The sequence below is a fragment of the Coturnix japonica genome, chromosome Z (assembly GCF_001577835.2).
Source record: "Coturnix japonica isolate 7356 chromosome Z, Coturnix japonica 2.1, whole genome shotgun sequence".
In the NCBI taxonomy this organism is placed as follows: domain Eukaryota; kingdom Metazoa; phylum Chordata; class Aves; order Galliformes; family Phasianidae; genus Coturnix; species Coturnix japonica.
This window is the reverse complement of record NC_029547.1, coordinates 26,176,040-26,188,924: the sequence shown is the minus strand read 5'-3', so window position 1 is coordinate 26,188,924 and position 12,885 is coordinate 26,176,040. Positions and strand designations below refer to the sequence as shown.

General features: G+C 36.5%; 1 protein-coding gene across 42 annotated transcripts in view; it reads left to right on the top strand.

Moving 5' to 3' along the window:
* Positions 1-12,885, top strand: part of PTPRD (protein tyrosine phosphatase receptor type D) — a 1,051,440-nt gene that overhangs the window by 781,246 nt on the left and 257,309 nt on the right. For all 42 annotated transcript variants that reach the window (XM_032441550.1, XM_015848960.2, XM_015848962.2 and 39 more), the window contains exon 10: positions 10,075-10,242. In XM_032441550.1, coding sequence (XP_032297441.1) covers positions 10,158-10,242 — 85 coding nt within the window. In that variant the 5' untranslated portion in view covers positions 10,075-10,157. The remainder of the gene's footprint in view (positions 1-10,074; positions 10,243-12,885) is intronic.

Sequence of the window (12,885 nt, the reverse complement as noted above, 5' to 3'; positions counted from 1 at the left end):
GCCCCCAGTATGGGACTTATATGGAGCTCTTGGAGCAGGTTCAGAGGAGACCCACAAAAATGATCAGAGGGCTGGAGAACCTCTTTTATGATAAGAAGTTGAGAAGTTGGTATTGTAAACTTGGGGAAACTCTAGGAAGCTTCAGGGAAAAGCTTCCCAACCTCCTGAGAAGTCTCTTGCGAGCTTCTGGATCTGGTTGTTAGCAACTCTGCCCATGGCAGGGGGGCTGGAACTTGATGATCTTTGAGGTCCCTTCCAATCCAAGCCATGCTATGATTCTGTGGTTCTCTGGATTTCTAGGTGATCGAGTTCTAATCTGAAACACAAATTTTATATTTTATCAGCTGTATTTTTTCTTAAGGGTAAATAACATAATTAAAACAATAAACTCCCTTTTCTGTTCTATTCTTATTCCAGTTTTTTTCTTTTACTCTCTGGGTGTTTATTTAAAAATCAGTCCATCAACTGTTTCTGTAATTTTGCAGTTTCATCTATTTGTAATATTATCTCTGATTTGTCTGTAATATAAAAAAGAAATACATGAGATCTATTTAAAAACAACAACAACAACAACAACAACAAAAACCAAACACCTCATATGCATCACTTATGAGAAAGGTGTGATGTATATTAAAAACGTTTATATATTGGAATTCTTAGAGCAGGATGGAGCAATTTCAATATATGGGAGGAAAGACCACTGCTGCAATATGACAGTACCTGTTAGATATTGCTGTGGTCCTTACAAAGCTGCACAGTTGTTTTTTATACCGCATTTCCATAGCTGCATTAAGTTTAGTTCAAATTTAATATTTCTCACTGTCGAGGTTTATTTTCCCATTTTCATTGAAGCTAGCCAGAGGAGAAATTACAGAAAAAGCTGAAGAAGAATGTCAGTAAGCAACTGACAATTATGTTTGAAATTATCACCTTTTCATTCTGTTCAGCATGTCTGTAACAGAGTACAGTCACAGTTTTTTCTGCAATGCAGCCCAAAAAGTTGAGTGCTTGGGAAGCTATTATAGAACTTAGATTTGAAAAGTACTTGCTGAAATGCTTTATGAAGAGATGGCAAAACAGTGGAGAATATATCAGGATTTACATAATGCATTATTTTCTGTTCCAATAGTCTAACAGAGATGTAGGAGGGTGAACCATAAATCTCAGAGGCCTTTGCTTTTATTAAAATATTCACACAACTGAGACATTTGAGTATCGTATTGCCTAGACAAAACAATGTGAATGAACACTCCAGGTGTAGAAGCCGCACTTCTTCAAAGCACGCAGAACATCTTAACCTCAAAAAATAAGAAATGACTCTTATTTTACTAATTAGTGCTGTGCATAGTTACATTCCCTTTTCTATATCTAACTTAGACTCAGTGACAGATACTGAAGTTACAAAATTATTTAAGGATATGTTACAATAGCATAGAACTCTCAGCTTCCTTGCAAAGTAAGGTGGTTTTGTAGTACCAAGAGTGTAAAGACTAAAATGGATGCTTGTGCAGCTGTCAACATTTATTGTTGTTGTTGTTTCCTATATTGCAAGCTTTTTCTTCCTCGGCTGTTTTTAGAGGTATTTTTGAAGAGAGAGTCAGAGGGTTTTTTCTTTATTTAGGGCTGAGGGAAACAGGAGGTATGTGACTGAAAGGTAGGACAGGCGGAACTTCAAGAAGAATGTTCTGAAAATTCATTATTTTTGTATATTACCAACTTTTATAAAATATTAAATTATTAATCTACTTATCATCTCTCAAATGAGCACATATGTCCAATTTCCTTATTTGGTTCATATCATAAAAATATTTGGTATCTATCATAAGAACATCAATAGTTTGCTCAAGTATATCATTCTTTTTAGTACAGTTAGAAATGTAGAGATTTTAAGTATATCTGCTTTTAATTTTTCACCTCAGTTATCTCAATATTCTGATGAATTTTCCCTTCTACACACAAGCTCTGAAAGAGTGATATAATTGCTGGTGTTTGTAGCTTCTACTGCCTTAATAAAAATTCCATTGAGTAGCTTAATTCCTTCTTATGTACTGTGTAGCTTCCAGAGGCTTAATATACCAATAAGTCTAGTTTAGGTTTTCATTTTTTCCCTTAGCTCTTATACAGTTATCCATATCACTGAATTTAACCTCTGTCTTTTAATGTATCAACAAGGTTTTCTTCATACCTGTTACTGTTCCTCATTTCTGTCTTTGTGTCGCCCCCCCCCCCCCCCCCCTCCCTTTTTTTTTTTTTTTTTTAAATATGCATTGGGAACCTCTCCTCTTAAATGCCCAAGCCAGCAAACTAAGGACTACTTCATGTATACTTACCACTACTATTTATCCAGAAGAAATGAAGAGCTTCTTAACCATTAAAATTAAGTTTGACTTTTTTTTTTTCAGAATTCTGGCAGCTGTAATGCAGAAATTACTTCCAGATGTTGAATATGAATGGCATTACATTCCATTTGAAGGACAGTCTTTTCTGGGAGAAATGTTAGTCTATGTGTGCTTTGGGGGTATTGTTTTGCAATTTATTAAATTAGCGCATCCCTAATGTGACAATAGGATCAGATAACAACTAACTTCTTTGAAGTTAATCATTAAAGATTGTGTATACTATTTGTATAGCAAAGCTTTTCTGCTACTAAAGGCAAAATATCTTTTTCTTGGGATTTTTGCAGTCACATATTCTCATAATAAAGTAAGTTAACACTCTTACCCTAGATATGATTACACTGTAAATGTCAGAAAATGTTCCTGGAGATTGTTAGATTGTTAGTAATATATATTTATTATGGAAATAATTTATTGTTGTTCTCAATTGCTTTTACCAAATTAAATATAATAGGTCTTTGAGGATGTAACCTTTAATTTCTGTCTGAAAGGTGATGAGGTGTCAATTCTGTGAAGTGCTTGAAGTGACCATTGTAAGCCACTCATTTCTACTGCCTACAAATAAACATTAGTTTTCAGTGTACACTGTAAGGAAATAATACTATTTTGAACCATACTTCTGGCTCTGCAGAAGATCTTAACAAGGGATTTTATTCCAGATCAAAACTGACCTATTCATGTTGGGAAATTTGTTTGAGTAGCCGGAAGTGTAGCAAATAGTACTTTCCCTAATAGGGAAGCTTCTAAGAATAATTTTGTTTGTTTGTTTGTTTTTGGTTTGTTTGTTTGTTTGTTTGTTGTACTTTTAATTCTTTTTCAGTATACATAACACTACTTTTCAATTTTCCTTCCAGTAAAATAAAAAATATTGTGTATAACAGTTTATAGTTCTCATCTTCACGTCTCCAGAAGGGAAACTGTGGACAACTATGTGCCATTATGTCATATCTTAGTATTGGAAATGCATAGTGCTTTTATTGCTTCAGGAAGTTTTTGTAATTTATTATCGAATCATTTTATAATGCCAACTACTTTTGAAAAATAGCCATTTCAGCTCTCCATCTCTTCCTCTAATACGATTGTATTGCCATCAGCAATGTTATAATAAAGTGCAGTCAGGCTAAACTAGCTGCAGCTGGATTACTGTCCCGTGTATACTGCAAATTCACTGTCTCAGTCAGTCACGCTTCAATCTGATTAGGCAAGAAGTATATTGGATAGTACTGAAACAAAACAATAAAGTGAAAAGGAAAAAGAAAAGCCATAAAGGAAGAAATTGCAGAGTAATATAATAAAGATTCTTTGCAATGTTGAAGTCAGATTTGACCTGTTATCTTCTGACTTGTGAGTATATTTCTAGCTTTATTTTAATATCTGCAGTACCTAGGATGGTTCAACTACATGAAATCCTAAAGACAAGGCCTAACCTAATTATTTCACTGTGTCAATACTGTAAGGACGCAAAAGAGGCCAAATTCATGTAGAACAAAGCTGGCTCTTCTCTTGGGAGATTCTGGGCAGTCTATAGCCCCAGGTTTTAAGAAAATTTTGTTATGTGGCTCACTTGCATATCCTGAAACAACAATGCATATCACACAGCAACAGTGTTGTTTGAATAATGCAGTAGACAACTGACAGATTTGTGTGTTTCTGGTACTTTTGTTTGTCATATTTTTGTTCATTTCTGCTTGTTTGGTTTCTTTGCTATTCAGGGTAGTATGTTGAGAGCGAGCAAGGAGAGGAAAGCTGACTTGCTGTGAAAACTTCCCTAATGATTTGGTTTTTCTGTTTTACTTCTTTACAAACAGAAGACAAAGGCAAAAAATCAATCTGTGTGAGTTTTTTACACAGAATTAAAAATTGCATTTGTTCTTAAAACTGAATTTGGAGGCAAATAATTCAAATTAATCTGTTAGTAAGAGTTAGATCTGCTATATTCTAGTATAGCTTTTATATCTTACAAATGAAGAAAGATAAATATTACCAAAAAAATGTTGATTTCATTCTATTTCTTGAGAAAAAACTGTATTAAATTTCAAATATGGGAAAGTTATGACTGGACTATTTCAAGGTAACCACAGGATTATTAACTGACTGGAGTCAAGTCTCAGGAGAATTAGCAGACTCTGCTTTTCAGGCAAACATCCCTTCTTCGGGTGTGTATATTGATTTCTTAAAGTAGCAAGAAAGAATCTCAAGTTTTTTCAGCCAATTCTTGTCTATGAAAGCTGTTTATTTTCTTTTATGAGGAGAGATCTTAGTTGATATGCAAAGATTTGAAGTATTGGCACATGTTCCTTCACTTGATTTTAGTGATGTTTAAAATTACTCATTTGTATCACTCACTTGCATATGCATGGTATTAGAAATCTGTGGCTAGGTATTTGATGTAAATTTGGATTCTGGGTGTGGTGAATGAAGAGTAGAAACTGAATGTCAGTGCATTCTTCTGTTTCAATCTCTGCATGTCGATTCTTACAAGAACAGTATTACAAACAACAACAACAACAACAAACAATCTGTATCTTGCCTCAAGATAAATATTTTTTGTAACTTTGACCTTCTTGGAGCAGAGGCCATTTCTTCTGGGGTACTGAAGGGCTACTGCCAGTGGGGAAATAATGAAACTGTAGAGTGACATATCTGCATTTCAGATGTTTCATTCATGCAGATGATCCTTCTAAGGAGAGCTGGTGTGTATGCCACTGCCCTGGTAATGTCATCTTCCTGGTTCCCAGTAAAATTCTTCTGTCTCTGCACTTTATAAGGGAACGTCTGACCTGATATTTACTTATCTGCTGGTGATACATGTGTTACTTAATTCCACCCTTTGGTTTCACTCTTGTATTAAAAGCCTGTTTGTCTGAGGAAAGATAGCAGAACACCTGATATGGGGAAAAAATAGTAATTCAGCTGTAGCTTCTTGAAAGCTTGTCATACTCAAAATAAGAGTATTTTAATGACTTAATACTGCAATAATTTATTTATGCAATTTCTGCAGGAATTATCATAAAGAAAACCATCTTTTGTTATTTTTTATAACCGTTGATATCTTCACAGCTAGTATGATTCACTTTCTGTTAGGTAGAATCTTCATCTTTTTTGCACTTGCACAATATGGACATTGTAAGAAAGGCTGCTAAGAAAATTCCATTCCGTGAGTTCATCCTGAGAGACAGACAATGGCATTTTGAGGAAGAAAATAGTATAAATCCATTCTACAACAGCTGTTTGTGTTATCAGTGTCTCTGGTACTCTGCTCTTGATATAATAAGCCACTGACAAGAGGACATGCAAAAGAGAAGAGACTATTTTAAGAATACATTTAGATGAGCTTTTAACTTTGGAATTACCAAGATAGCATGTATTTAGACCTTGTAAGGAATTGTTTAAGTTCTCAGAAATCAGCCAGGTGTTGACCCAGATACAAGCTGACTATCAACCTTAAGTTTGGCGCTGCTGTCTGTAGTGGTGTCCCTGGCTGAAATGAATTTATTTATTTTTAATGCAAATCTGAAGCAGTTGTGTGGCCAAAATAGAATCATAGAATCATTAAGATCGGAAAAGACCTCTAAGATCATCTAGTTCAAACTGCTGGTCCCTTTTCTGGCTTCTGTCTAGTGATTTCAAGCCATCATCTGCGTGACTCACAGGCCTTATGAGGAGCGGCTGAGGGAGCTGGGATTGTTCAGCCTGGAGAAGAGGAGGCTCAGGGGAGACCTTATTGCTCTCTATAACTTCCTGAAGGGAGGTTGTAGTGAGCTGGGGATTGGCCTCTTCTCTTGTGTAATCGGTGATGGATCCAGGGAGGTGGTGGAGTCACCTACCATGGGAGTGTTCAAGAAACGTTTGGATTTTGTGTTGATGAATATGATTTAGCTGGGAAGTGTTGGTAATGGTTGGACTAGATGATCTTCTAGGTCTTCTCCAACCTTGATAATTCTGTGATTCTGTGACTCTAAAAAGAGAATATTGTCCACTCATTTGAAAGAAACGGAGTCAAATCTGCTGTCTTTCTTCAAGTGCTTCCTTTTACTTAACCTAAAATATCACAAGTCAGGAGGCAGAAAACTACAGGCAGGGTATCCTGTTACTGTGTTCCTCAGGTTAGCTAAAGCAATGACACTCAGGAACAGCAAATAGGGAACTACCGAGGGTTTTCGAATGCATAATCTAAGTGATAACAAATGTCAGCTTGAACGTAGAGACAATGAGTGAGTGCAGTATTTCTATGTGCATTTACAGTGAATGAATGGACTGTGTTTAATTAACAAACAAACAAAACAACAACAACAACAACAACAAAAAGGCTTATTTTTTCTTCTCAGCCTTTTGTTTGACATATCCATCCCTTAATTTTCTAACAGGTTGTGGAGGAAAAATGTTCATATTGACAAATCACAGTCATGAGATATTTAAAATTATTTTTATTCTTCATTCTTCTTCTTCTTCTTCTTCTTCTTCTTCTTCTTCTTCTTCTTCTTCTTCTTCTTATTCTTCTTCTTCTTATTATTATTATTATTATTATTTTCCCTGGAGCAGATAGCTATTTTTCCACTAGATACCACATTTACTACTTCAGTGGGAGTGACTGGAATGTGAAAAAATAATCTCTAGTGCCCTCTTAAAAAATGGTTTTGTAAAACAAGCACTTTTATGGACACCTTATTTTTCTCTCCTCTACTCCCTTCATTAATTATCAGTACTGTTTCCTCTCCTCTTCCTCCCCTGCCAAAGGGAGCAGTTCAAGGTTCCAACACAGATCTTAGTATCTGTCATGTTTCTGCTCTTCAACTTCATGCATGTCAGGTAGTATCTTTGCATGACAATTAAAATACAAGATTCAGTCCACCAGTCAGCTTCCTTTGGAGTTAGTTTAGGTCTCCCTTGCAACTCTTCCATACTAGCAGAAGCAAAATCAAAATTATCTCTTCCTTGGAAGTGTATTTCATACATCTCCATCTTTGTCATAGTATTGGAATCATTATGTAGCAGTTGGCTCTGATACGCTTGCACAGACACAAATTGAGTCCGACAGGACTGATGTCTCATGGACTTTGCTGTCATTTGAAATGCTGGCATGAGAATGGTAGCAATGAAAGGGGGGAGCTGGTGCCTTCAGCATTTTCCCTGAGAAGATTTCTTGGATTTGCATTTTTTGATAGCAAAAGCTGGTTCAAGAGAGAATTTAACAAAAGAGATTCATTGCAGCACTAGTTTTCTAACAACTGCTCATCTCTTTTCTTCCTCCTTGAGCAGATTCTTTGAACATTGTGCTATACTTAAAAATGGGCTCTTTATACCACCCACAAATCTGTGAGGTCTATCTAGTGGAATGGTAATTAGTATAATTTTTCTCCTCCCTTTTAGTTTTTATCTTCGGTGCTTGGAAACTACTCATGTGTGGTAATGAAAAAGATAGTATCTGCTCTCCTTACTGTGCTTAACCTAAACTTCACACTTGTCAAAGTTTATGTGTTGTAGGCCCTTGGAAAAGTGCAATTAAATTTCACTGTATTTCAGTGACAATTGTAGAATCATAAAATGGTTTGGGTCGGAAGAGACCTTTAAGATTATCTAGTTCCAACCTTCCTGCCTATGGCAGGGAGACCTCCCAGTAGACCAGGCTGCTCAAAGCCCCATTTAGTCTGCCCTTAAATACTTCCAGGGAGTGGACATACACAGTCCCTCAGAGCAACCTGTTCTCGCCACCCTGAAAGGAAAGAACTTCTTCCCAATATCTAGTCTAAATCTACCCTCTTCCAATTGAAAACCATTTCCCTTCATCCTATTGCTACCCGCCCTTCTAAAAAAAAATCCCTTCCTAGTTTTACCTTGAGCACTGTGTGCAATTTTGGACCCCTCACTACAAGAAAGACATCAAGGCCCTGGAATGTGTCCCAGGAATGGCAACAAAACAGGTGAGGGGTCTGGAGCACAAGTCTTAGGAGGAGAGTCTGAGGGAGCTGGGATTGTTCAGTCTGGAAAAGAGGAGGCTTGGGGGAGACTTCATTGCATTCTTCAACTTCCTGGAGGGAAGCTGTGGTGAGAGGTTTGGCCCTCTTCTCCCACGCAACAAAAAGTACCCAAGGAAATGGTCACAAGTTGTACCAGAGGAGATAAGGAAAATCTTTTTCTCTCAGAGAGTTATCAGGCACTGGAATGGCTGCCCAAGGGAGTGGTGGAGACACTGTCCCTGGTAGTGTTCAAGAGGCATCTGGATATGGTTTTGTGGCTTGTGGTAGTAATGGTGATGGGAGGATAGTTGGACCAGATGATCTTGTAGGTCCTTTCCAACGTCATGATTCTATGATTCCTGTAGGCCCCTTCAAGTACTGGAAGGCCACTATAAGGTTGCCCTGGCCGCCGTTTCTTCTCCAGGCTAAAGCGCTCCAGCTTTCTGACCTTGTCCTCACAGGGGAAGTGCTCTAGCCCTCTGGTCATCTTTGTGGCCCTCCTGCTGACCTGTTCCAACAGTCTTAGGTCCTTCTTGTGTTGGGGGCCCCTGACTCCAGCTGGGCTCTCATGAGAGCAGAATAGAGGGACAGAATCATCTCCCTTTCCCTGCTGGTCAAGTTTCTCTTGATATAACTCAGAATACAGTTGGCCCTCTGGGCTGAAAGCACACATTGCCAGCCCATGTTGAATCTTTCATCAGCTGACATCTTGGCATCCATCTCAGGGTTGCTCTCAAGCCATTCTACATCTAGCCTGTGTCTGTGCTTGGATTGGCCTTACCCAGGTGCAGGACCTTGCATTTGGCTTTGCTGAACGTCAAGAGGTTGACATGGGCCCTCTTCTTAATCCTGTCCAGGCCCCTCTGGATGGCATAAAAATGCCAGTTATATCTCAAAAGAGCTTGACAATGTAATCAGGGCATTTAGAGATAACATTAGTATTTTTAAGTTCTTTAATTTCTATCATTGCTGAGATGCAATTAGCTGATACTGAGCAGAGCACTGCTTTCTAAATGCAGGTATTTGAGTTGTAGGTCTTTCAGCATATCATATGTGATATTTTGTGGATTACAGTAAATTAGGTGAAACAAATTGGAATCCAAACCTTTTATTAAATGCTGTATTTTATTATTTATTTTTAATTTATTTATTAATGTTTTATCATAATTCACATACATAAAGGAAAACACAAAAGGAATTTTGACCCCCAGGAATTGTTCATCTATGCAATATGCTAGTATTTGGTGTCTGTCTTTGCAGATACCTCATGAAGTAGATTTAACTGTGTTATTCCAACCAGATTTCGAAACATTTTCTCTCAGTATGCTGTTTGCAAATGGACTTTTATTCTGTTTATTGAATCCACTTTGAATCCCTTCTTGAAACATGAGTATTCCAGTGCTGTATTATATACTTTATTTAAAATGGCAGTTCATATAATTCATAAGGTGTTATGCAGTAGAAGACAATTCAGGGCGTGTCAGATCCTTGAATACTTGAAAATGCACACTGCAAAATATGATGGACATATGAACATATACTGTACATTGTGTCTTTTCATATACACCACTAGGCTGAACCAGGCTCTTTTTCTCTCATTCTTACTCTTTTGTCTATTAAAACATTTGCTTTGCCCCAGTTTGCAGATACTGAGAAAAACTGGAGATTTTTTCACTATACTTTCTAATCATATTTCTCTCTTTCTTTTATCTGTTCTACAGGCTCTGAAAATATTTCATCTGAAATTTCAGACTGGACAGACTCGCAGTGGCTTCTAAGCCAGTGAGAACGAGGCTGCCGAAGCATGCTGGTGCCAAGCTGTTGGATGATGCACGTAGTCAGGCCAGTGGTGGTGCTCCTGTGCTTGCTACTCTGTGCTGATGCTGAAAGTAAGCTTATTGTTCATTTGTGCTTAGGTCTTCGCCAAGATAAACAATCAGTTTTGTTTTCATCTGGTGTTTACTATGGATCTCTGGACAAGCCTCCTTTTGATTAATTCTTTAAACACTGTAAGATATTCTCAAGATCACAGCCAGTATTTGAAAAGGATTATTTATGCTACTTCCTTACTATTCTTCTTCTAAAAGCCCCTTTTTTTCAAGCAACCAATGGTCCCTCTCAGACATGAAGACTGTTGCCATAATGTTTCCTCACAGAAACAAAGACAAGCTTTACTTGACAAACATACATTAAAATCCTTTGATATATCTATCATTCCTTAACTATTTATTTCTTTGATTTGGTTAAAAAGAAAAAAAGAAAAAAAAAGAAAGAAAAAAACACAAAAAAACAAAAACAAAAACAAAAACCAAAAAAAAAACCACTCCTCCCCCTCTCCCCACAATTAATATTCTTTGCAATTAAAATTCCAGGTCTTTGTAACTACAACAACAGCTGTTATAATTTATTATTTCTGACAGCTGTTGTGGAGTACAATATTCAAACAAATCATGCAGAGCTGACAGCTTAGTGGCTGGCCCAAATATGTGACAATTTAGTTGGAAAAGGCAACTGTGTTCACTTTTACTTGGGGAAGGAGGGAAATATTGGATTTTGGTCAATTAGTTTGACTATTAATTGGAAGGTAGTGCCTTCTTTTTAATTGGTAAGTCATTAAGGCTACCTTGTCTACATGTGTTGTTTCTCCCAGCTGTCCTGTGGCTTCTTGAGAAATAATGTACAAATGCAAAAAGTGAGGTTTACTATGATCTGGCTGTTGTGAAGTTGATTCAGGGATATTTTTCTAGTAGATATTTGTGATTCTGTACACCAGCCAATAACTTCATTACAACTCTGACTTTTGAAGATTAGTATATTTCTATGTGTGTTTATAAAACAAAGGAGCAATTGAATTAAATATTAACACACACACAGAAAATCAACATAAGTAACCTTAGATAAGTCAGTTCTCAGTAAAGGCATGCTGAAGAGTTCCCTATCCCTTATCACCTGCACTGCAGGTATACTAAAATTATGCCAGTAGAACAGATGCAAATTTTTTCCAGTTCTATCCATAATAAGACTATTCTTAAAACTATAGTAATTTGAAAGTTAAAATAAATGAGAAAGAGAGCAAGGAAGGAAGGAAGGAAGGAAGGAAGGAAGGAAGGAAGGAAGGAAGGGAGGGAGGAAGGGAGGAAGGGAGGAAGGAAGACGTACATATTTGTAGAGTACTGACAGTTGAGATTCTTTGATATCTTTCCAGGTAGATAATAATCAACCGGGATAATTGTGTCTAAGTTGAAGCCAAGGACATTTTAACACCATATCCAGAAAATAATTAATTGGGAAGTGGGCCCATATACTGAAAGTTTCTGCAGTAGTAGTAAACTGTCTATTTTAAAAGTCTGTTATTTGCTTAGGAAATACAGATTTTACAGTCTGGTCTACATTTTCTGCTTCAGGTAATAGAATAGCCAACCTCCAGTAGTCTAGAATGTAATTATTTTTGTTCAGTCTTTGGTCAGGTATTAATTTGCAAAAAGACAGTCAGAACTTAGAATATCATTCTTTGTTAGTCCTGGTCTTATGAGAAAAGCATGTAGATTTGACAGTTGTTTATTTATTTATTTATTTTTATCTGAGAGGTACTCTCGTTAAAAGAGCTTGTAGAAAAGGTCTGAAGTAGACACAAAGAAAAAGTGAAAATGACAATAATAGTTAATAATAATTAATAATGGGTAAACTAACATTTTTTCAAGACCAGGTTGGACGGGGCTCTGGGCAACCTGATCTAGTAAAGGTGTATGTTTGGTGGCCCTGCCAGGCAGGGAGGTTGGAACTACATGATCCTTGAGGTCCCTTCCAACCGGGTCATTCTGTGATTCTGTGATTTTAGAGAAAGTTTCTTACTATTTTTTTTATTTTTCACAGGGCTAGCATGCTACCCTGACTGGAGAAAAATGCAAAAGTCTCTTCATGATAACAAATTCAATTTCTTGCTTCCATATTTGCTTGAGGAGGGATGATAAACTTTTCTGACTTGAAGTTCAGTTTCTGGAGTAATGTGTTGAATTAATACTTTTGACTTTATTTGAATAAATAAAAGAGTAAAGAGCTATTGCCACTTGGGTAGTGATGCTTTTAAGTTACATTAGTGACTGCAGAAAGTGAGTGGGCTTGAGGTGAATATGAAACGGTCACTTAAACATAAAGCTTTTATTTAATTTGACTCTCTCTTAATTTACAGGAAAATCTCCTTCTATTTTTTCTTAGAAATAATAAAAAATGTTTTTGAGTGTGGAAGTTGCCCAGAATTTCTATAAATTTATAAAAAATTATACAATTTTTACAAGAACTCTGCAGTTAAAATTGGTTTTTCAGTGTCAGACATGCTTTTCTATATTTTGTTTCACATCCAAGGAGGTTAGATTAAAAGGAGATAATTCAATAATGAAAACAAAAGTTAGTGTAAGATTTTGTTCACTTTCATTGGTTTAAATTCCAACTTGAAGAATTTAATACTAGCTAAAGAGTTCTTGCAGTGAATAACATTCACCTTATACCTCCAATAACATTATGAGAATAAAGAC